The following is a 24,660-nucleotide window of genomic DNA, read 5'->3' on the forward strand; positions in this document are numbered from 1 at the left end:
GCGACTATAGTGTGAATATCCGCCGCGGCGCATGCGGCGTGATTTTAATTATTTTTTTTATTTTTTTCCTCTATAAATACCACTCCCCACCACCTATTTTTCACCATTTTCACAAAATCCATCCACTCACTATCTACACAACCACTATCTAAAAAATGCACCGAGGAGACGACGAATCACCCGATTCTCAGAATCGGGATATGGCAGCAATCCATCAAACCCCTCGGGCTATCCTTCGCAGCCATCGGGTTTTGGCGGATATGCTTCTCAGCCGTCGGGCTTTGGCGATATGCGCCTCCGTCCCAGCCTAGGACTTGGAATCAATCTCCCCCACCGTGGGCATCGAGTCCACCTCTTCCTCCATCGCAGTCGTGGAGGTCTTCTCCAACTCCGCCACCTTTACAGTGGAATCTGAGTCGTTTCGCATTTGGAGATTACAGACCCAACCTAGACACGCTTCACCAAGCCAGCCAATCTCCGTTCACCGAGGCAGATCAAGACGCGTTTGATACTATGATGGGTCTGTTCAGTTTTGGCATCCCAGATACGCCAGCAGCACGGGTGGAAACGCCTGTTCCGACCCGAGGAGGTAGCTGCAGTCGAGGCGGAGGCGGAAGGGGCGGAGGAGGCAGTCGTGGCACCGGCCACGTCGGTGGCGCACGGGCGGCGGGGCCGGCATTCCGAGTGGCGAGGGCAGTGGCACTGGCGGTAGCGGTGGCTCTGGTTCTGGGTCCAACCGGGGTAAGCCATACACCAAAGACGAGAGCATTGCCGTGGCGAAGGCTTGGGATGCTATCACTTCAGATCCCGTGGTGGGCACAGATCAGGCCGAGGGGAGCTTTTGGAGGCGCGTCATGTTTGCATACGAGGAGTTCAAACCCGCCGGTGCCGAGAGGCGCGACCCAGAACAGTTCCGGAAAAAGTGGAGTAGGATTCTCCATGCGACCAAGCGGTTTCCGTCCATATACGAGAACAACCTTCGCCACGCTGAGAGTGGCCGCAGCGCAGCAGATGTTAAGAACCTGTCTGAGGGCCAATACCACACGGAGGGCTGGCCGAAGTTCACCTTGTGGAAGAGTATCTTGTCCTCGCGGATTGTCCGAAATTCAGGTCGATTGTGGCGAACGAGGTGGGAACAGCTCCTGGGCCAAAGCGCACAAGGCACAACCTTGCCGGCGACTACAGCAGTGGAAGCGGCTCGCACGAGTTCGAGCAGTCCGACGAGCAAGTCGAAGAGCCAGCCGATACTCACACTAGGCGACGACGACCCATGGGACAACAGGCCTCTATCCGCAGCGCCAGAGGGGGTAGAAGTGGCTCCCGCCTATCGGCGGGCGCGTCCGGATCGCGCATCCACCAATCCGCCCCAATCCCACAGCCCACGGTGCAACCCCACGAGGTTTTGTTCAATACCATAGACGTGCAGTTGATGCAACAACTGCAAGACGTATGCAGCAAATACGCAGGGGAAACTGACTCGTACGTCAGGAACGTCTACAAGAGGCTCATCACTCGGATTGAGAGTCGACTGGGGTTGGTTGATAATGCGCCTGAGGATACCGCGGCCGGCAGCAGCGAGAGAGGATGAGGAGAAGAAGAAGAAGAGGAAAACGAGGAAGCCGACTCCGACACCGAGTAGACGGTGGCGGAGTTTTGTAGTTGTATTTTATTTTAATTATTCGTTGTATAATTTTACCGGTTTGCAATACAACGAATATTCGGCCCAAATTACCTTGTATTCTAGTTATTTACACTGCGATTATTTAAATTACACTTTATTGAAACTAAAAAATATTTAAAAATGAAAATTGATTATAAAATTTGAGGGCTATTGGAGGTGTCCACTATAGTGGCGGAAATAGAATTTTGGGGTTATGGACAACAAAATTGGGGCTATGGACAAAAACTGGGGCGGGCTATTGGGCGTATCCGCCTTACATTGGACACGCTAAACGACGATTTTGCTTCGCCGGTGCTTCATCTTCTCAGGCAACCGATTTTTCCCCCTTTTGCAGAAAATCAACAATTCAACATTTAGCTATTCAATTTGTTGCTCCTTTTCCGGTAATTATGATTCCAATTTTTCGCAGAGACTTATTATTGAGGAATTCCCTGTATTTCTGCAAATCTAGGGTTCCATTTTCCACATCTCTCGGTAGGAAACCCACAATCAATCCAGCAGTTTTCGATTTTCTGTTTCATAGCCACAATTTCTCTCCCGAAGCAGCTGCGGAAGCCGCCTCCGTCATAAACCGCATAAAGAGCCGGAAAATTTCCGATTCCCTTTTCACATTTCTCGAAAAAAACGACTTTTCGAGCTCCCATTTGGAGAGAATCGTGAAATACAACCCTTCGTTCCTCTCTGCTGATCTGGAGAAATCAGTGAAGCCCAAGATCAAGATTTTCCAAGAGCTGGGGCTCTCCAACAACGACATTGCCGATCTGTTGGCGGGTAATGCTTCGATTTTATACCGCAGCACTGATAAATCACTGATCCATGCGTTATCTTTGCTCAGGGGTTTGTTGGGATCGGATGCTAGTGTTGGGAAGCTCCTGATGAAGAGTGGGAGGTTCTTGATCAATGATTTGGACAAATGTATGGTGCCAAACATCGAGTTCTTGAAGAGCCGTGGTGCCCCCATGGAGCAGATCATCGCAGGGATGCACTCCTTCCCGAGATTTATGCTGCAGAAGCCAGAAAATGTTAGGAGGTCTGCGGAGAGGGCAGAGGAGTTTGGGGCTCAGGCAGGGTCAAGGTTGTACATTCATGCTGTGAGGGTCATTGCCTCGATGAGCGATGAGGTTTGGGAGCGCAAGCTGCAGGCTTTTCGGGGTTTGGGGTTCTCGGATGCTGACATTGTGAGTGGCTTCAGCAAGTATCCCCCGGCCTTTGCTGCGTCGGTGAAGAAGATGGAGGGGGTGAAGAGTGTGGTGGTTTCGTTGGGGAAGTATGATATGGCGAGCGTTGTTGCATACCCGTTGTGTTTCTGTTGCAGCATTGAGAATAGGTTTAGGCCGCGGATGCAGGTGTTGGCTGCTTTGGAAGATAAGATGTTGATCAAGAAGAGGCCCAGTTTGGCCACATTGTGCAGTGTACCGGATGTGTATTTCTATGAGAGGTTTGCGAGGCCTTACTTAGATGAAGTTGACCATTTGTTTGTAGCAAAGGGTGTGTAACTTGGGACAAGATAATGATGATAATTTTGGGTTAATAATGATCACTGGAAATTTTTGTTAGGAAATGATACATTTTGCCTGTGAAAAGTGAGGTTTCTTTGCACCATTTAATGGTGAATTGTACGCGTAGTTTTGTTGCTTTTGCTCTCACATTTCATAGTGATGCAACAAAACAACTTTATATGTATTCTTGTTAAAACTCTTTTTCTTGTTCTCCTAATAAATGTGACCAAATTCTTGTCATTTTGTCCACCAAGAATCAATCCATGAACAAATTCTTATCTCATTCCCATTTGTCTAAATTCTTATTACTGACTTGATCAGCTTGGCTCGAACACAGTGTAGAATGATAATTTTTTTTATATTGTTAGCTCCTTTTCAGGACTACAAAACACTCTACTCTCATCACCCAATGCTAACCTAACAAGGCTAAGAAATTTGCTAGGAATTATAACCTTCAACAAGAACACAATCCCACCTTTCAACACCATGAAAGATCACCACCCTTTCACAATTGTTAAACATTCTCAAAATGTTAAAACCAAACTATCGCTTCTTGCTTTTCTCACTACCCTTGAATGCACCACATACTTCACCAAGTTCATCTGAATAAGGCCTCACAAATTTCTCCACAAACCTCTCATCCGTCCATCTGCAAATCGATGATAAAGCTGGCCATTTCTCAATCAGACCCTTACTCTCCAACATCTCCAAGACTTGCAGCCGCGGCTTATACCTCTGCTCAACGCTGCACATGAATGTCGACGGATCACTGATGAGATCACACATCTCATACCTCCCGGTACCAAGCAGAAGACTCTTGATCTCCTTCATCTTCTCCAACGAAATGCAGAACGCTGTGGGCGCCTTCCTGAACATCGCCAAGACCTCACTCTCGGAGGCTCCCATATAGCGGAAGCCTAGCATCTTGAGCTCCAAACTCTGTTTGCTACGCGAAGCAATGGCGCGAACAGCATGGACAAAAGTCTTGCTCCTTTGATCCACCCCCATCTCCTTCGCCTTCTCCACTGCCTTCCTCATCAAATCAGGCTTCAACAAGAGGCAACGCGGGTAACTGTGCAAAAAGACGCGTATACCCTCCGTAGTTACTCCACAGCTCCTTAAGAAATCAACATTTGGGAGGAAGATTTTCTCCAAATCCACAGTCATATACCACACGGATCTCTTCACGAGCCCTATCACCTCGTCGTTGGATCCCAACATGCCCTTGAGCGTGGCGAGCTGCGGGATGATCTTCTTCTCCGCGCTTGAATGTAGAATCGCGTTACTGCACGACATTATCTTCGCAATCTCCTCAGCAGAAAAGCCGAAGTCAGTGAGGATTTTGATCTTGTACCTGACGGCATCAGATCTTGCAGTCAGAATCACAGGATAGTTTTTCACGATTCTCTGCAGCTGACTACTCGAAAAGCGGTTCTCTTCGAGGAGAGTGAGAATCGAATCGGCATTTTCGAGGGATCTGAAACGGCTCAGAGCGGAGGAAACCGCTGAAGCGATTTCGGGAGAGAAATCGTGTTTGTTCACCAGCACATCGTGAACCACGGCGGCGGTTACTACTTTTCTCTCCGGAGACGCCGATAAATTGCGGAGGAGAGAAACATTGTATTTGCAATTTTGCTTCGAAACTAAACCACCCAAATTCTTGCGCAGAAACAATACCATATTCATACAGCTATAGATAACCGTTGGCTTAGATTCAACAATGAGACATTACTTGAATCGGGAAATGAAGACCCAAAATTTGGGGGTTTAAATGGGTTAGGGTTCGTCTCCTCAATGTCATCGTAGCGCCAATGAGTTTTGATTAACTAATTCCGGCCACCCCTCAAAATTAAATTCGTTTTGTTTTTAGAGCGTTTTATTTTTAGAGCATATTAAGTTCAATTATTTTGATATAAAACATTGATATTGTAGTGACAAGTCAACATATCAAAATATCTTATTTAATGGATAATCTGGTGATTTTTATATTAATTTAAATTTCATACATAATGACATGTCACCTTAACATCATTTCAAACATTCTAACATTTCACTTCGAATATGGAGTATAATAGTTGTACACCTTATTCTTTTACCACATTCAAACCATAGACTTGAATTGGTGTATAATAGCTGTATTTTCTTGATATTAGCCTTATATTGTAAAAGCGTAATCACAATTTAAATATTAGAATCATATAAACACAGCAAATCAAGAGAGAATGAATCCACAACCACAAGCCTGAAACTTGATTTATCCAATGATTAATCAAATAGAAAAGAAACCAAAAGGAGTATTCATATCACACAAAAAGCTTGCAATAAAAAATTGGGCTGAGATAAGACTAATTTATGTACACAATGGAACAACAAAAAAGGTGAGGTAAACAAATAAGGATTGGATGCCATTCCAACTGCAACACAGCTACTAAAACCATTCATCAAAAAGAAGCATCAGCTTTTATAGCTATCAGCAACAATCGATCTACAACCGGTACCTCACAGCTACAGCCACAATCTCATGTGCTGTAACAAAGTAACCAATATCAGCACAAAGTGAGGTAATGTTCACAACCAATGAATCAAAATCTCCAAAGCACAAATTTGAAAGAGCAAAAATTGTGAATAACCTAGCAAGTTCACATCTTACCATCGTCGAGAAGTCTTACAATGTTATCAGCAAAATCAAATCCCACAAAGAAGTGATGTTAGAGATTATAATGGGAAGTCAAAAGTGATTATAGAATAACAAGCATATATACCTATTATCCTCACAGATAATGACATGCTCAGAGAGCTGTACACAAACCTTATATCATCATCACCAGCAAGAAATCATAACAATCAACAGCAATGTAAAAGCAGCATCAACACCTACGGCATCATCTAAAAACAGCATCGATAACTGCTGCATCATCTTGCCAATCAGCAACTACCTCACGTTCACAAACTATAGAAGGCAAATAAAGACTTCATATGAGTGAGATGTTCAATGGCACACATTCAAATTAGGAAATGGAAATCTACCAAATAAAGCTCAATCCACCTAAGAAAGATAATAGAGTTTAGACTGATACCAAACCATTAGTCTGGAGCAGAATCTAACGTAAAACAACAAAACAAGTCTAGTACAACGCATAGGTATTCAAACTGATGAAAGATCTTCCAGAAAAGCATTGATAGCAACCACCATATGATGATAGGTCAAATTACTCAAGAAAGCAGATGCTGCCAATCCATTATTCCTGGAGAAAGACCAAATAAATGATTAGTACCGAGAAGAATAAATTGTCACGTGCAGGATACAAGGTAGGGGGAATACTAACATCAGCCTCATCACGTGGAGACGGGCTTCGAGAATCACGACGGCCACGAGGAGAGAGACTCTTAGGGGGGCTGGCAGATCGTTCGATTTTGGCACTACGAACATCAGGACTTCCTTCCCTGGATGGAGGTGATTTGTTTGGGGAAGGAGTTCTCCGAGGACTGAGACTTCGACGAACAGGAGATGCACTAACATATTTACCGCCAAAAAAATATTAAGAAATTGTATAAAACAGCAAAAAGCATTGTTACACATGCTATTACTAATATTTAAAAGAGTACCTTCCATAAGAACGACTTCTTCTACGTCTCTCACCATCATCATATTTTCCTCTACCACGTTCTCTGCGATAGCCAGGACTTACACTACGGTTTCGGCTCCGAGACCGGCTCCTGCTTCGATAGCGAGAATCCCTGTGCCTGCCACGATGAGACTCGCGCTCACTTCTTCCTCTGCCACTGTGGCTGCTCCTCCTGTAATCCCGATCCCTGTCATCACCCCTGAACATAAAACCTCACTAGCAAAAATTTTAACATATGAAAAAGGCAGCCACCCAAAAAAGATACGGACTAAAATTTTTCTTCAATTAATTGGTAATATGCATAAGGAAATATAATGAGACTTTAGCCAAGGTAAGATAAACAATGTTCGAATAAAGTTTGGTAAGTCAGTGAACAAATGGTAACAAACCTAAGAACAAGCAAAAATGTGAAATCATGATCTGTTAATAATATCATGAGTAAAACAGCAATAAAGTAGAACATATGTATTTAACTAACACTGAAACAAGCTTACACCCAAGTGACACATGACACAAATACTCAAATTGAAAAAGGCGACATGTATAGTTTTAAAAGCAGAGATACCTTGGACGAGGACTGCGGCTTCTTGACCTGCCGTTAGACTTGTAAACAGGTTCCTCAATTCTACCTTTATCACTGATCAAAACCACAAACATCCATCAGATAAATCAGGTAATCAGCGGAAGAGAAAAATGCGTACATACAGGAAGTTAACCAAAACCCAGCCCATGAAATTGTAGTTATAAACAAAGGAAATGTTCAGCAGTGAAAACGTACATTCGCTCAGCATTGGGTCCATACTTTGCAAATTGAACCATTATTTCTCGCCCATCAACAACTCTTCCTGCAAGAAATAAAATGTTGACTCATCATATTACAAAGAAGTGGCGTATCACTATAATGCAAACTATTTTCAATTTTCTCCATAAATCACCATCTAGCTTCTCAACAGCTTTTTTAGCCTCGTCTTGATACTTATATCGCACAAAAGCAAAACCCCTGGAGTCTCCAGTTCTGGTTTTACAAAAAAAACAAGAGTGAACAATAAAATTTCAGAAAATACATTTCGTGAAAACATATTGTAAAAGCTCAATGGTTACTCTAACCAGATTAAATCAAAAGCTATCCTCGGCACCAAGCCAAATATGTAGTATACATTTTAAAAACACACCAGAAACTGCACAATTGAAGTGTAATCTTTAACTATTCAGCACCGCATATTACAAACGGAATTCAAAACAAAAGCAAAAAAACATATTCATTTTCTATCACATACACAAACAAACACCCCTAAAATTACCTCCGGTCTCGAGGAATGAACACATCGACCACCTTGCCGTACTTGTCAAATAGGGGGAACAAGTCATCAGCTGAAGTACCTGAATAATCCAAAAGTAAGCACAAAAATCAAAGACACAAAATTTAGCAGTTAAAAAAAACAAAAACCAAAAGCGAAGTGAAACATAGAACGAGCGGAAGAGTGAGTACGGAAAGTGATGTTGAGGACGAGGAGAGAGAATGTGTCTCTGATATCCGGCGGCCCAGATCTTCCAAAGTGCGACATTTCTTCGATCGGTAACGAAGATAGAAGAATTAGGGTTTGTAATTTGGAGCCTTATTGTTTTTCCGTCTGTTTTTGAGGGAAATTTGGAGCCTTTCTAGCGATAGAATTCGCTAGATCATTTCTTCATGTAGCATGTTCGGACCATTTTGCCCTTCTGTATTACACGTGTTTATCTCCATCACTCATAATCCATAAATTATTCACATTTATATGTTTTTCTATATTAGTATAATCGCGTTAGTTGTAATATTAGGAAATAGATTAAATTTTCATTAATAAAAACTAAAACTGAAAATTGCATGATTAATAAAATAATTTTTTTTAAAAAAAGACTCCCTCCGTCTCATATTATTCGCACTTTTCATTTTTTGTTCGTTAATAATTTGGGATTGAATTTTTAGTGTAATTAAATTAGTATTTTAAATGTATTGAGAGATCACTTAATAATGGAATACTTAGTTAACTCTAATATAGATACTGTAAGTAGTTTAGGCGAATTGAAATAGATACGGTAATCCGATTGATTTCCAAGTGACGATAAAAGATTTTCCTTTGGCTACAGAATAACATACAAAATAGGGTTGCGAGCATGTAGCTTAAATCGACGTCGTTTTTTATTCTCAATTTGACCTTCTTCCTACGCTCGCTAAGCTCGATTCAGACAAAACAACAAACATTCACACTTCTTTTTGATGTGATTTAGAATACGATGAATCTCTTCTCTATGTAATCACACCCGCTCCACTCGCCATTGTAGTTTATGATAAATATATACATTTGTATTCTTAAATTCTTATATCCAGTATAGTATTATAGTACTCCACAGACCCCAGTTTATTAATTATTTCAATGAAATTTATCTCACATAATTCAATAGTTTATTTATAACTTTCCATGGAAGACTCTTTTCTTCACAGTATATTCAGCCAAATTAATAAAATTGAAAGGATCTACTTATAACATGCTCAAACAATTTACTAAATTTGTATCAAAAGCATTTGGATTATAAGTATTTCACCAATGCACATACTTTAAAATTGACCAAATTACTAAACTGAGTAGAGAAAAAACAACTGAGGAACAGAAGGGATCCACCTCCACATAAATTGTTCGAATTCAAAATTTATTTTCCTTGTATATAAAATTGGAGTAGATATCTGAACTAGAATGGAATCACAATCACAAGAATTAATGAATTAGTAACTAAAAATTGAAAAATGTTACAGTATTGAGGAGACTTGCCTTAGCCAGAATTGCTTCATCCAAAGCTGCCATCTTCGGGTGGAGTTGAGTGAGTAAGAAAGAAGGGTAGATTCAATTATTATAAGATGAAAAAAAGTAGTGGAGAAAGAAATATTATGTGGTTGTTGATTTAATTTTGTATATTCAAGTATAAATAAGATGGAAAAACACAGTGTAGAAAGAAATATGTGGTGGATGATTACATTTTCGTAGATGTAGTAATTATTACTATGGTGAAAAAAAGTTGATATGTACTGATTTGATTTTCAAAGGGACATCAACTTTTTATCTCTTCAAAATATACGACATAAAGTAAAAGAATTTTTTGCAAGTGTAACATTTTCCTTTTCTATATTTGTTTCTCTAGTGTGAACCGACAATTAATATTTTTATGAAATTAAATTATAAGTGCTTGTACAATTGAAACCTTATATACGTGTTAGATATTAAACACCGAATTATTTGAGTATTTTTCTAACATTTGATTACTTATACTGTTATACATAGTGTTTATTAAACACCGAATTATTTGAGTATTTTTCTAAAATCTATCATCTTTTCTTCCAGTTTCCTCATTTTCTCTCTATGCAGGTTTCTTCATCACATGAACTTCTACCAGCCTAGAAGTTGCTAACATTATGATCTGATGTTTGCAGGGGTAGACCACGTACACATAAATGAACATTAGTAAGGGCTATATTTTAAAAAATATATAATTTTAAAATATTTTTTTAGATAATTTATGTGATTAATAAGGGTTTTAATATAAATATAGGCATAAAAGAGGAATAAATTATAAAAATTTACAAAAGAAAAATGTTAAAAATATTAATCCATCAAGGGCTAAAGCCCCACCCTTTCTCCATGTGGGGTCCACCCATGGATGTTTTTGTGAAGACGACGGAATTTTGAGCGATATAAGTCGATAACGTTGTTTTCGTATTCGAAAAGTGAAAATGAAACAACAAAACCTAGAATGATTTGAAGTGTACACCATGGATGACAACATTGATACTTGTAAACTCAAATGGCTCCTAATCTAATTTGGTAAGCTTAACTGATAAAATATCCCAAGTCGGATTTCTTAAGTAATTTTTATATGGAGTGATATTCTATCCAATAAATTGTGCTTTGTCTAATGCGTACTGGCAAAAATTGATTTGTTGAATCCGAATTTAATGTTCCTAGACATATAGTTCATCCTGAAAATTTGTGACCAAATATTATCAAAAAAGTTATGTGAATAATAATTGAAAAAAAAATTATGCGAAACTATCAAAAAAGTTATGAATAAAAAAATTATAATATTCACCCACCGTGGGGTCGAAATTTTGATTTTGTTGAATCTTAATTTAATGTTCCTAGACATATAGTTGAATCTTAATTTATGGGAATAAAAATTGGGAAAAAATATATTAATAATGCATGGAAATAGAAAAAAAACAACATAATATTTGCCCACCGTTGGATTTTGTTGAATCTTAATTCATGGGAATAAAAATTGGGAAAAATATATTAATAATGCATGGAAATAGAAAAAAAACAACATAATATCCCTAGAAAAAAACAACATAATATTCGCCCACCGTGGGGCTCGAACCCACGACCACAAGGTTAAGAGCCTTGCGCTCTACCAACTGAGCTAGACGGGCTATGTTGGCTGATTTTTGCAATAGACATATACATAAATTTTAGGTTTAAAAGTTGAGTAAATCGAGAACCTGTAAATGAATAAATACTCTATCTGTCCACCAAATATTATCACATTTGCTTTTTTGATATGTCCCCGTAATATTATCCATTTTGCTTTTTCTAAATTTGATAACTTTGACTCACTTTCAACTAACTCATTACACTAACATTCTATTACTAAACGTGGCTCACATTGCATTAACTTTTTCAACACTCTTTTCTTCACATTTTATTAAAACTCGTATAGAATTAAATGTGGACAACATTTGGTAAACGAATGGAGTATATTTTCAGAAATCAGTCGACATAGCCCGACTAGTTAAGCTGGGCACGATGGTCAAGTATTATAGTACTCCTCCCGTCTCAAGATAATTGAGTCGTATTCCTTTTTTGTTTGTCTCATAGTAGCTGAGTCATTTCCTATTTTGGTAAAAGATTTATTCCCTCTCTTATCTTACTTTACTCTTTTTTCATCTATCTTACTTTATTTCCTCTCACCACTTTAATCTTTATCAAATCAATTTCTTAAATTCCGCGACCTAAAGAATTGCCCTAATTACCTTGGGACGGAGGGAGTATTTTTTTAATACACTAATTTACAAATTAAAATATGAAAAATATAACCATTTTCTTCCATGGAGGACTATTACGTGTTTTTTTTCTATTTTTAAGCACACAACATTTTAATTAAATTATTTTCCCCATCACTTTGGTATCACACTAGTTTTCAAACTAAATTTGTGCTTCCCTTCCCTGATTAAAGTGAAAATAACAATCTAACTGAAGAGTGTTTGAAATTACCATTTCACAATTTTAAAAAAATGCATCAAATTGCAGTAACATAGGAAAAAAGGTAACCATTTCACAATGTTAAAACTTTGCTAAAACTAGACTTTTTCCTTAATTTTCTCCTCCTCATATCTCTTCTAACCTCTTCAACACCCCACCATTTATACGATTCAGCATAAACCATACCCAAAAGAGTATGATTTGCAGCATTCTCAGGCTCCATCTCCACCAGCATATTCCCTACCTTTTCTGCCACATCCAGTCTCCCATAAACCCTACAAGCAGACACCAAGCTACTCAACATCCCGGGGCTTGGCTCCATCGGCATCCAACACACCACATCATAAGCCTCCTCAACCTCCCCTGCCCTCCCAAGAAGGTCAATGTAGCAGCCATAGTGCTCCAACCCCATCAACACCTCCCCATCGTCCAACGCCCGTTCAAACACTGCCCGCCCCTCCTCCACAAGGCCGCCATGGCTGCACGCGGACAACACTGCCAGATAAGCAACCCCGTCCGCCTTCACTCCTTCATCACTCTGCATCTCATCAAAGAGCTGCAGAGCCGCCCCTGCATAGCCGTACATCCCGTACGCGCTGATCACAGAGCTCCATGAAATGCAATCTCTAGTCGCCATGTGATCGAATACGCGCACGCAGTCTCCAAGGCTGCCGCACTTCGAATACATGTTGATAAGGGCGTTCTGTACGAATAGATCAATTCCCAAACCCGACTTCAAGGCGTAGCAGTGGATGCCACTGCCATCGGGTAGAGATACCAAGCTAACACATGATGAAATCACGGCCAAGATGGTGGCGTTATTTGGGACAATCCCATTAATCCGCATCCGGTTGAAGAGCTCGATGCCTTCTCTAGCAGCAGCCTTGCTTTTAGAATATCCCGCGATCATAGTACTCCACGCCACGACCTCCTTCTCCACAGACCTCTCGAATACAAGCCTCGCGATCCTTAGCCCTCCCGGGCATTCACAGTACATGTGCAAGAGTGCTGTTGACAACCGAACATCCAAATCATAGCCACGCCGTGCAGCAAAGCCATGAACCTCCTTCCCGTGTGTGATCGAGCCTAGTGCAGAGCAAGCTGGTAAGAGGCTAACCAAAGTCACCCTGTTTGGCTTCACACCACCACGCTGCATTGCTCGTACACAATCAAACGCCCAACCATAATCCCGAAACTCGATGCATCCAGTGATCATTGCAGTCCACGACACCTGATTCTTCTCCAAGATCCCACCAAAAACACAAAACGCCATCTCCGGATCGCCCAACCGCCAGTAGAAATCCACCAGAGCTGTCGCCACAAACATCGAAAACTCCATCCTCTCATCAACGATGAAAAGCGCATGTATCGCTCTCACCAATCCCCAGCTCCCGTTCCTAGCACACGCCGCGATAATTCCCGCAGCCAGCTCCGGCTTCAGCGTTAGACAGAGCCCGTACATCTCCTTAACCATGCTGAGTGATTTAGAGAAGTCCCCATTTTGTGTATAGCAGTTGATCATTGAGTTCCATGAAATGGCGTCTCTTTCAGGCATTTCGTCGAACACCTTCTCCGCAAGGCCCGTGTCGGAGAACTTGGCGTACATTGATAGGAGCGAGTTCGATACGGTGAAATCTGAAGTGAAGCCGAGTTTGACGGCGTTGCAGTGGAGCTGGCGGCCGAGGATGCGGTGGGATTGGGAATGGGCACATGCTTTGGTGATGGAGGGGACGAGGAATGCGGTGTCTGTGGTCAACTGGGAAGGGTGGAGATGTCGGGCGTAGAAGGTGAGGGCGTGCTCGTATGATTCTTGGGAGATGAGGGTCTTGATTTTGGCGTGGAGCTGCGATGCGGCGGAGGAAGATGTTGAGACGAAGCGATGATGCATTTAATTTTAACGTTGTCTCTTTGCATTTCACGGGAGTTTCAGTGATTTCAACCGTCCGCGGCGGAGTTAGTGAAATTCGGTTGGGCTTTATATTTTTAATTATTTAGGGGATAATTGTAATTAACTGATTATGCTCTACTTATTAGTTAATTATTTAATTACCAATATTATAACTTATTAAGTGTGTAATTATAAATTTAGACATTATTCCAAATCAAGAAATATTTATACTTCTATTGTTTTCATGATTTCATCCCAATTCATGTTATTTTTTTTATTTTATGAAATGATATTACGTTTTTGTTTTCAATTAATGCTTCAAATAGAGCGTGCTTCGATTTATTTATTTTAATGGCGAGTTTTTTTTAATCTTTCAAATTTAAATTTTACCAAATTCGACTTGATCCAAAAATCTGAATTTTGAAAAAATATAGGCCTGAGCCAGAATAGAAAATTTTCAAAATAAAATACTTAAATCATTACATATAGAGTGTTTGCTTAGAATAATTGTATAAAAATTTATTTGAATAAAATTTTATAAATTTGGCTTTCAACTTTTTATGTTTAAAAAACATCCGATTCAACTGAAAATCTGAATTCTAAAGAAAAGGAAATTTAATTGTGAAATTAGAAAAATTCTACCTGAATTTAATATTTTGATTGAATTAGTTCATTCATTCGGATTGAAAATATGGGTCGCTCTCTCGAGCTGACTACTGCATCACTTTTACTTCCATGGCGACGGTGGTGACCGGTGAAGAATTCCTTCATTAAGAATTGAGGCAGTGAATCCCTTCAATTTCGCAGGCAAGTAATTTCCGTTTCCATTTCTCAGCACTATTGATCGTTCAATCAATATGATTGCAATTGCGCGCCGGAATCTCCCATTTTCATTTCTAAACCCTAATCCATTCCTCTGCAACTCCAATCTTCATTTCTTCCCCTCAATCCAATTCCATTCTAGTTCTAGGATCTCTGCAATTTACGATGTGTTGATCCATAACCACCAATTCCCCCATGAACTGGCTTCACTAGCCGCATCACGCGTGACTAAATTCGGAACACCCGAAAGAGCCGATTCCGTATTATCATTCCTAAAAGAGAACCGCTTTACCACTCCTCAGCTCCAGAAATTGGTCCTGTACAGTCCTCTGATTCTAGGGTACACTGTTGAGCGATTGAATTCCAGATTGAAGTTGTTTCAAAATTTGGGGATTTCCTCCGATGAGAATGCCAAGATAGTTTTCAGCAATCCAACGATTCTGCATTCGAGTATGTCGAACAAGATCATTCCTTCGTTATCGATTCTGAAAGGGCTATTGGGATCCAATGATGATGTAGCTAGACTTTTGAAGAAATGCTCATGGTTTGTGACAGCTGATTTGGAGAAAACCTTGATGCCAAATGTGGAGATCTTGAAGAGCTGTGGTATACCGATGGAGCGTGTTCTTCACTTCCTCTACACTCACCCGAGGGGTTTCTTAGTGAAGCCGGATATCTTGAGGAAATCCGTGGACAAGGCTGTTAAATTCGGTGTCCCTCACACTTCATTGACGTTTATCCGAGCTGTCATTGTGTTCAATCACACTAGCGAAGGGATGTGGGAAGTCAAGCTGCAGACTCTCCGCAAATTGGGATTTGGTGAACATGACATACTCGCAATTTTTAGGAAGCAGGCACAAGTTTTCTCAGCGTCAGGGAAGAAAATGAAGGAGGTGATAGAGTTTCTGCTTGCTAGCGGGAAGTACGATACATCCAGTATTGTGGCCTCTCCGTCAGCACTTGTGTGCAGTATAGAGAAGAGGCTTGAGCCGCGTATGCAAATTCTGATGCTTTTGGAGAGTCGGTATCTGATTAAGAAGTGGCCATGTCTTGCAGTTGTTACTACGCTGACAGATGCTAGATTTTTTGACAGATTTGTTCGGCCTCATTATGATGTGATTAGGGATGAACACATCACGAAGTTATTTGTGCAAGGCATAAAGCAATGAAGCTTTGACAACTGATGCTTGTAGAAGTGGTAGCTATGGAGTAGTAATGCCTAAGGAGGTATACATGAGTAATAATGCTTGTAGATTTCAGCTGAAAATCGTAACATTATGCAGTGTGCTCGTGTTCGTGTTCTGATTGCGCGTGTGGTCGAGATAGTTTTGCTTCATCTTCTCTGATTTCATGTGATTATGAATAGAGTTATTGGCTTGCTAGTGATGCTGCGAATGAACAAGATATTGAAGAATTGTCTAATTATTGATACGTGCCTTTTCCACATAAATGTGGAATCTTGTGTTACATTAGAAGCAGAAGTGAAGTGATGCAGATTATTTAAGAATCTAAGTCGTTTTGCTTTATAAAAAAAATACTCCATCAATGAACTTCTATAGAATGGTTTCTCGGGGCAAAGTACTATATAAAATGGTTGGAGTAATTGAAGGTATAGCTAAAAGCGTTATTTTAACGGCATCCGCAATGCTGCGGGTGTCCCTCTTCCCTTCCCGACGGACTTCCCAAAAATCCCTCCTATCACGTCATAAGGACCTCCCACTGTACTGCCACGTCATAAGGACATCCCACTGCACAATGGCTGAAATCCAGCGCGGACTTCCCGCAACAAAAAAAAATTCACAAATTCACAAATGTGCAATTTACGGAATTAAAATTTGGACACGAATAAGGGGAAAATGCAACAACTTCATTAAAAAAACATACATAATCATCTGAAAAAATACATAATTTTGAAACAAGAAAAATACAACCCCCTAGCTTCGACAAATGCGACCCCCCGTCTCACTCCTCGTCGTCCCCGTCGCCAGTGCAGCGGGCCGTATATATAGATTTATAAAAAAAATTAAAATTAAAAAATGGGAAGTTCGCGCCGGACTTCTGTGCGTCGCCGCAATGACGGACGTCGCGGCAGACGTCGGCACGGACGTCCCGCGACGACCGCGCCTCCCGTGTCCGCCCCTCTCCGCCCCAATGCTGGACGTCCCGCGCTCCCTTCCCCGAAGCCTCTCCGACGTCCGCCGGGAAGGGCGGCATTGTGGATGCTAAGCATCATCCAAAATGCATGTACGAACTCACTTTATTATTTCAAGATAAAAAAGTAGAGTGCCCATATCAATCCTATACTGCTTATAAATCAAATCCGACAACTTGGTACAACTGACCGAAACCAGTAACTTTGTCTGTTTGAAAGCCCTATACGAATACTACAAATTAATGATTATATTTGGGCTCATATAGTAATTGCACTTTTACGGGCCGAATTATGCATCTACAAACCTAATTTTGTATTGGATAATTAAATAGGTCATATTTTTGGGCTTTATGGGCTTAGATTCTTCTGTTTTTTCAAGGTTTACAGTATACTTCTACAGTACTAGAGTACTATAGATTCTTCTGTTTTATCAAGGTTTAAAATATACTTCTACTCATCTAATAAATTCTACTACTACTACCACTACTACTAATATTGATTCTTCTATTTTTTGGAGGTTTTAAATATAGTAGTATTTCTAATTGACACAACCATCTGCACTAAGTGGATGGTGGGAATGATCAAGATAATAATTTGAATGATTATAATCATTTTCAATCACATTTATTTATTTTAATTGAAGTGCTTCTAACATAAAGGATAAAGACAATGAAATGGGCGAAATTTATAAGGATAAAAAGGTCACACTAGACAACTGCTCTCACATTAAAGAAAAAGTAATGTCATCTATGATCTATTCGTAAAGGAAATGTTTATCTATTTTGTTGGAGATAAGAAAGGGGAAATATCATACTCCACAATTAAAGATAAGGAAGAATGTTAAGAAAATTAAAATTCCACGTGAATAAAATCGCCGACATGCATAAAAGGAGGTAAGATATATCCAATTTCTAGATTACATATGAATCCTAAACCCCAAAATCAAGCGTTTTATTTGCATAAAATCCTGGAACCAATTTTTGGGTCCCACTTTCATGAATTTATTCAATTTTCAAGTTGTTTCTTTAGTGGCTTAATCAGTTTTCTCAATATTTTCTTGCTCAATTCCTTGGCATAAATTCACCTCAAATCATGCAACATTTTATTTCACACGTTTTTAATTGCCAAAGTCAGTACATGGATATGAAAAAAATCAAATATTCCTTCATCCACTTATCTTTAATTGTACGAAAAAAATGCAATGAGAATCTCGAAGAGTTAATACAGTATGCCTGTACATCTGAACACTATTTTGTTGGTAATGGTATTAATTGTATTTTCAAATAATGGAGGTATGTTATAATATTGATACATAATTATATGGGGATTTATGCAATTATATGGGCTTGGACAAAATCTTGAGCACATTTCTCATCTTGGCCCATTTGAGTAATGGGCCTAACCCAGTTTCCTAGTGTGATAGTTTCAATCCTCGAACAAACTCATTTCATTTATAACACTTTCGGTTCATGTGTAATAGTCTGCAAAAATCATTAACGAGTCGCGAAATTACATGAGAAAATTTCTATATAAAATTATTTTGAGGATACAAGAGTCACTTTTCCATTGTTTTGGAGATCATGCACTATATTACAACTTATGTTACAGACGTAAATAGATGTATGTAATAACGTAAATTAACGATTGATACTGATTAGTATGTTATAAGTAGTATACTTTAAGATAAAAAGGTACTAGGGAAACATAATATGATAAGGTAAAGAAAAAGCTAGAATGGCCTACATACTAAGATAAAAAAAAAAGTGTGGAAGCCAAGTGTTTGTATTTAGTGTTTGAGCTATTTCCAACAGAGAAAAGCATTGTCATTTGCTATCACAAATGACATGTAAAGAAGCCCTAACACATATTGGCAACTATCAACTTATCATGATAAGAAATGGGATATACTTGGGATAAAACTACCTTTATTTTTTAATCAATATATTCAATCAAATATATACTTATATATTGCATTAAAATTATATTATCTCTCACATTATCTTGCTAAAGTAAATCACTATATCTTTCCTTTTTTAGACAAAGCACTTGGACAATACTATAGTATATTTTTTCCTATCAAGTCATACTAGAAGACACTAATCATTGGGTTTATTTAATTTATTTACGATTTAATTGTCACTTACTCACTTAGTATACGTCCTTTGACCTCGTAGGCACTTTATAGTTTATGATATGATCTTTAATTTGAAAATATTTAACTATCATACTACTTTGATGTTACATTTATGGCCCATTAGTTCAAATAATAAAATGTTATTCAAAGCTTTAGAATAATTAAAATTGAAACTAAAAAATAACATAATAACATATAACTGTAGCATATCGGTGTCAAGAGAAAATTGAAACTAGTATATAAATCCCATGAGCCACTCCTCCTATCACCAATTGGTTTTAGGATGGAACCCATGGATTTCTATCATGGTATCAGAGCGGGTCGCCGATTCTGAGTCAAATTTAACTGACCAAGCAGTATATCTGGGCTGAAATCGAAAAAAACTGAATGACTCAGCAGTATATCTAGACTTAAAATTTGGGCCAATGGTCCAACAAATCGGAAAAAAATTGGGCCAGTAGTCCAATCGATCGGAAAAAAAGTCCACCCCCTCCAGGTTCATCTTGAAGGGTTTGATGGAGGGTGTTGGCAATTGAAACTAAAAAATAATAACTTTTAGAAATTGTGTGATTGAAATTACCATATTATCAAAAAATTTATGGAACATTCCATGAGAGAAAATGCCAAAAGGGTACTGTGATATTTTTATTCACGTTTTAAATATTCCCAGCCAATGGAATTTCTATTTCTACAAAGATCTCATTGATAAAAGAAAAGGTGGCAAATTCTTGATCAAATGAAGTATATTAATTGACCACCAACTTGCCATTGGAAAATTTGGTTCCACAAAACATTTTTGGTTGGTTGCACATACAATACCTATATTTAAATTGAACATTATAATATATGCACATAGAATCTTGTTTTGTACTATGACTTTTCATACTTACGAAATGTATTACTCCGTAATATTAATTCTAAGTTGTGAAACTTTGTGTCTAGAATTATAATCACATTAGGAATTCATTTGTCTCTATAGAAGTCCGTTTGGAAACAAATAGAATCTTGTCTTCGAATAAATGTCTTGTTTTATAAATTTATGGTTTAATTATGTCAAATTTCTCACTGCATTATTGTCATTAATGTAAATTCTTTACTAATAGTAGTACTATTATTTCTTAATTGTTAGGACCCGTTTGATAAGCTAGTAATGCCTACATATAGATAATTATATGGTCATTTCCAAGTGTTTGATATCATATTTAAGTTACCATCTGGGCCCTTGTTTATCTCCATGGCCCATTCGAGCCCGCAGATTTGCCCCCAAAATACAGTGATATGTATCTCACAAATTTGATCGGATAGCATATCTCCCTCAATTTGTTTACCTAGAAAGTAAAAATTTATCCTTCGTACCCTTGCATCAATCTTCAACCATGTACTCCAAGAAATTTTGCGTCAATTCTTCCTCCAAGTAAATCTGTATCCACTCTTCCTCTAAGTAAATCTGCGTTAAAATGAACAAGCAAATCCAAAGTCCATTGCCAAAATTTCCATTCGGTGCTCATTCATCACCAAATTTTATCTCTTTTTTTTATAATAATGAATTTCTTTGTGAGCTATTCAATTTGTTGCCTTCTTGTGATGATATTATTTTTATTTGTTTCCTTCAATTCAATATAACCGATGAATTTGTTTGATTTTTGGAATAATTTTTTTCTCATAGGTTTTTGAAGAGTTCTGTTTGTTTGAGTTCTGTTTATAAACCCTACATGTGTGATTACGTACACTTGTTCTCTAGGATTTGTTTGAGGCTTTCTCACAATTGAGGTGAACTCATTATCTTCCTCCCACAATTGTGCATTGTTCTATTTCTTTGTGCAAATATTAAAGCATTACTTATTCAATAATTTGATTTTATCTTTGTTTTTGTATTCATATACCCTACAATCTATTGTGCGGAATTCAGGAATATGATGATTATTGGCATTAAAAAACTTATCATAGTAAATTTTTGTAATTTTGTATAGGTCTGCCTTATATGTTTGAGAAGTTAAATCATTTGTAAGTGAATTACGGTCCAATATATAGGCGAATTATTGATGTTTTACGTGACAATATTATTGAGCGAGCCGCCGTGAGAAATAAGGAGGGAAGAAAGAGAGCCAAATATGATAATTTTTTTTGTTCCCACCTAGATTATATTGCAAATAAGATTTAATCATGTCAACGCAATAAGGACAATTTAGGAAATAATTGAATTTAATTAGGACAATTTTGTCATTGCATATTTATTTCTAATTTCTTATTTCTGATTTCATAACTTTCCTATCAAACAAAGTGGGCTTATTAGAAAAAAGATTAACTAGGATATCAAACGTGTGTTATTAAAATTATATTTTTCCCTAACTTGGTCCTAAATCTTGGTCACTAACTAACCTAGGTATATCCCACATCACTTATCAAGAAGACCCTTAATTTCTTATGATAAAAATTACATGAGGTTTAGATAGAAAGAAATCAATATTGGATTTTTGGTTCGCAACGCATGCGCGAGGTTTGTCTTATCAAATGATAAAAGTAGGTATCAAATCAAGATTTGGTGTATAACTTTATTAGATTCTTGATTTTGGCTTCCAAATTAGATTCTATTAGTATTAGTATTGTGTGTGTGTGTGTGTTTATTTCTTTTCATTTCTCAATTGAATTTTTCTGAAAATAAATGTCAACTTGGTTGAGGCATGCTATATATATTCGAAAGTGATGGATCCGCGAATTTCTGATGTTAGTAAATGCTGGTAGAGAATAAAGACTACGACACAAAGAATTTACGTGGTTCGATTTACTGAAGTAAATCTACGTCCACGGGAAGAAGGGAGGGCAAGATTGTATTGCTTGATCTGGGATTACAGCTTACAACACAGACTTGCTATATGATGTTTTATCTCTAGAGAGCTTAACCTTTTTCTATCTGATCTAAGTTCTATTTATACATTGAACTAAGATCGTGGCTTGCATCACCACTAATGATGGTTGTGGATGTCGTGGAGGTCATGGCCTAAGATCGTGGATGTAGCGTAGGTCATGGCCTACGATCGTGGCCTGAGTTGACACCACGTGGTAGTGGGTGTGTTGGAAGTTGTGGAAATCCTGCATGGGTCCACTAACTCCTTGTTCGGTCGAATACTGAGACCGAACTGCTTTGGTTGCCGATCTGAGAGTAGAGCTTGATGCCGACCTGAGAGCAGAGCTTGATTGGTTGGCTTTTACCGAGCTGTAGGCTGAGGCCGAACTCTTTGTTCGGTCGAATACTGAGACCGAACTGCTTTGGTAGCCGATCTGAGAGTAGAGCTTGATGCCGACCTGAGAGCAGAGCTTGATTGGTTGGCTTTTACCGAGCTGTAGGCTGAGGCCGAACTCTTTGGTAATGCCGAACTCATACTCTTCCTTGGGCTTTGGGCTGATGGGCCGTCATTGCTGTTGGGCTTGTTTAGTACGCACCCCATCACTACCCCCCCCGAAGGGCGAAGTGAATCACTTCGGCAAAGTGAGTCACTTCGGCATTCTGGATAAAGGCAAGGGGGAGGCTGATGTCAGGGGACGTGCCTTGCATTAAATGCGACAGTAAAATCCGGCCGTTGAATCCTGAAAAGGTGGGATTCGAAACGGTGCGACGATTTTGAAATCTTCGCCGAATCTGATAAATACCTCCTTTCTTCATCATCGAAGCACTTTTGCGACTGCTTCTTCTGCACTCTCTCTTTTTTGCGAAAATTCTCTCTCCGCTTTCAAGAATTTCTTCAGACTTTCTTCACCTTCAAAAAGTAAGAAAAATGTCTTCTTCTTCTTCTTCGGAGTCGGGTAGCGGTAGGAGAGGCGGTAAGGGGTCTTCTGGCCGGAAAGAGTCCGGGGAGAAGACCGTAGAGTATTTCCATAGTATTTTGAGTAAGGATACTGTGATATCCCTACCCGAAAAATACTTTTTTCCTGGGGGGAAGGCGGTGGTACCTGACGGTGATCATAGGGCTGACTCCCCGCCGGAGGGTTACGCCACCGTGTACGAGGCCTGCTTAGAATGCGGGCTTCGTTTCCCCCTCCCTTCTGCCTTTATAGATTTACTAGATTTTTTTCAGCTTCCTTTAGGCCAGGTGACTCCGAACTCTTGGAGGCACTTGTCGGCCTTCGCTGCCGAACTCCGTAATTTAGGAAGGGATTTGTCTTTGAAGGCGATCCTTAAATTCTTTCAATTTAAGAGGAAGGGGTCTTGGTTTTACTTGATCCCTGTACAGCCCTTTAGGGCCTTTTGTAAAACGAAGTGGCCGAAGTGGCAAAACCGCTTCTTCTACTATGATAGGACCGCGGCTCCTAGTTTTCCCTGGAGAGGGCCGAAGTCCGTTATCCGTCATCCTCGGCTTGAACCGTTGGACGAGCTCGATGGCGAGCTCAACAAGATTCCCATAGTTAGGAAACAATACACGGAGTCTGAGCTCGTCAAGGGCGACGTCGTGTTCGACATCTCGTCTTCGGACGAAGAGGCCGAGGGTGAGGATTTCTCTTTATCTTTATGCTCTACTGCTTTAACGAAGAAAATCTGACTTTGTTGTTTTTTTTTTTTTTTGTTTTTTGACAGTGAACTTGCTGAATAAGGCTATCCGAAAGTCCTCCGAGCTTGTGGAGCCGGAGAGGCAGAGAGCCCCTCGCTCGGCGTCTGAAGCCGAGAAGAATCCGAAGAGGCAAAAAACCTCTTCTTCGGATCCGAAAGTGCCGGAGTCGTGTTCGGCTAAAGGGAAGGGGAAATTTCATGAGTCCCCAAGAGTGCCGGGGAAAGACCTGGTCATCTCCGAGGTGGTTGCAGACATCCCGGAACACGTCCCTGAGCCTTTTCAATGGCCGACGAATTTTGTGGAGGTAAGCTTTCTGACTTGGCTTCTTTTCCACATTTTTTGATGGCCATTCTGTTGAGTTTTTTCCTTGTTCATCTTCAGAGAGCCAAGCTCGTCTCCGTGGAGCTCTCCAAAGCATCCCACGACTACGAGGAGATGCAGAAGAAGTTGCATCTTGCTCGTAGTCTGGCCGAACAGGCTGAGGCCAAATTTGAGAGGGCCCGAGCTGCTAGGATCTCGGCTCAGGATGAAGCCCGGTCAGCCAAAAACCAGCTCATCATCCTGCAAGAGCAGACGAAGCACCGGGAGGCTCAGAAGGAGGCTGCCGCCGTGGCTGCCCAGGGGGAGGCTCTCCGTGTTTACACGGAGAAACTCTTTTTGAGCAGCCAGTTCTCGGCCTTTGTCGGTAGTCTGGTAAGGCTAATTACCGATAAGGGCGAGCAGGGGGCCGACGTCGTGCTGCCTCTGTACAGCCGAGAGATAGCAGCTCGGCTTCAGAATCTGCCGCTCCTTGAGGAGCTCGCTTCATCCTCGGTCCTGCTTTCTGCAGACCGAGTCCGGAGTTGTCGAGCTGATCGGGACGAGAACCTGGAGGCTATCTTTGCCTCCGTGGGACCCGTTTCACCCGCTTCGACTTACAACGGAGAGGGTGAGGCCGAGCCGCTGGAGCTGGAGGCCGAAGTCGAGCGGGCCGGGCATCCGGAGAAGGAAGCCGATCAGGAGGCGGAGGCGAGGCCGGCAGGATGC

The 24,660-nt window shown here is 40.0% G+C and overlaps 4 protein-coding genes and 1 non-coding gene across 10 annotated transcripts; 1 reads left to right on the forward strand and 4 right to left on the reverse strand.

Moving 5' to 3' along the window:
* Positions 1–3,723: 3,723 nt before the first annotated feature.
* Positions 3,724–4,860, reverse strand: LOC121779947. The gene has a single exon (XM_042177434.1). The coding sequence runs from the start codon at positions 4,858–4,860 to the stop codon at positions 3,724–3,726; it is 1,137 nt and encodes a 378-aa protein (XP_042033368.1).
* A 573-nt stretch (positions 4,861–5,433) lies between these two features.
* LOC121792859 (serine/arginine-rich splicing factor SC35-like) lies at positions 5,434–9,742 on the reverse strand. 6 transcript variants are annotated; one of them, XR_006048954.1, is made up of 9 exons: positions 8,296–8,515; positions 8,108–8,186; positions 7,742–7,821; positions 7,585–7,651; positions 7,372–7,443; positions 6,787–7,005; positions 6,507–6,693; positions 5,990–6,425; positions 5,434–5,706 (listed from the first exon to the last, which is right to left on the reverse strand). XR_006048954.1 is itself a non-coding variant. In XM_042190981.1 (8 exons), exons 1-8 carry the CDS (start codon positions 8,369–8,371, stop codon positions 6,420–6,422), a joined length of 759 nt encoding a protein of 252 aa, XP_042046915.1. In that variant the 5' UTR covers positions 8,372–8,517; the 3' UTR covers positions 5,434–6,419. The 6 variants fall into 6 exon arrangements, 4 of the variants coding, with proteins under 4 accessions (XP_042046915.1, XP_042046913.1, XP_042046914.1 ...); XR_006048953.1 differs by having other exon boundaries at positions 5,831–6,425; XM_042190981.1 differs by having other exon boundaries at positions 5,434–6,425; positions 6,787–6,978; positions 8,296–8,517.
* A 1,450-nt stretch (positions 9,743–11,192) lies between these two features.
* TRNAK-CUU lies at positions 11,193–11,265 on the reverse strand. The gene has a single exon. It is a non-coding gene; the product is annotated as a tRNA-Lys (tRNA).
* Positions 11,266–12,095: 830 nt separating this feature from the next.
* LOC121766701 (pentatricopeptide repeat-containing protein At4g31070, mitochondrial-like) lies at positions 12,096–14,028 on the reverse strand. Its single transcript, XM_042162967.1, has one exon. The coding sequence runs from the start codon at positions 13,980–13,982 to the stop codon at positions 12,168–12,170; it is 1,815 nt and encodes a 604-aa protein (XP_042018901.1). The 5' UTR covers positions 13,983–14,028; the 3' UTR covers positions 12,096–12,167.
* An 811-nt stretch (positions 14,029–14,839) lies between these two features.
* LOC121779956 lies at positions 14,840–15,973 on the forward strand. Its single transcript, XM_042177445.1, has one exon. It carries the CDS (start codon positions 14,840–14,842, stop codon positions 15,971–15,973), a length of 1,134 nt encoding a protein of 377 aa, XP_042033379.1.
* Positions 15,974–24,660: the final 8,687 nt, after the last annotated feature.

Source organism: Salvia splendens, chromosome 2 (genome assembly GCF_004379255.2).
Source record: "Salvia splendens isolate huo1 chromosome 2, SspV2, whole genome shotgun sequence".
Classification (NCBI taxonomy): Eukaryota; Viridiplantae; Streptophyta; class Magnoliopsida; order Lamiales; family Lamiaceae; genus Salvia; species Salvia splendens.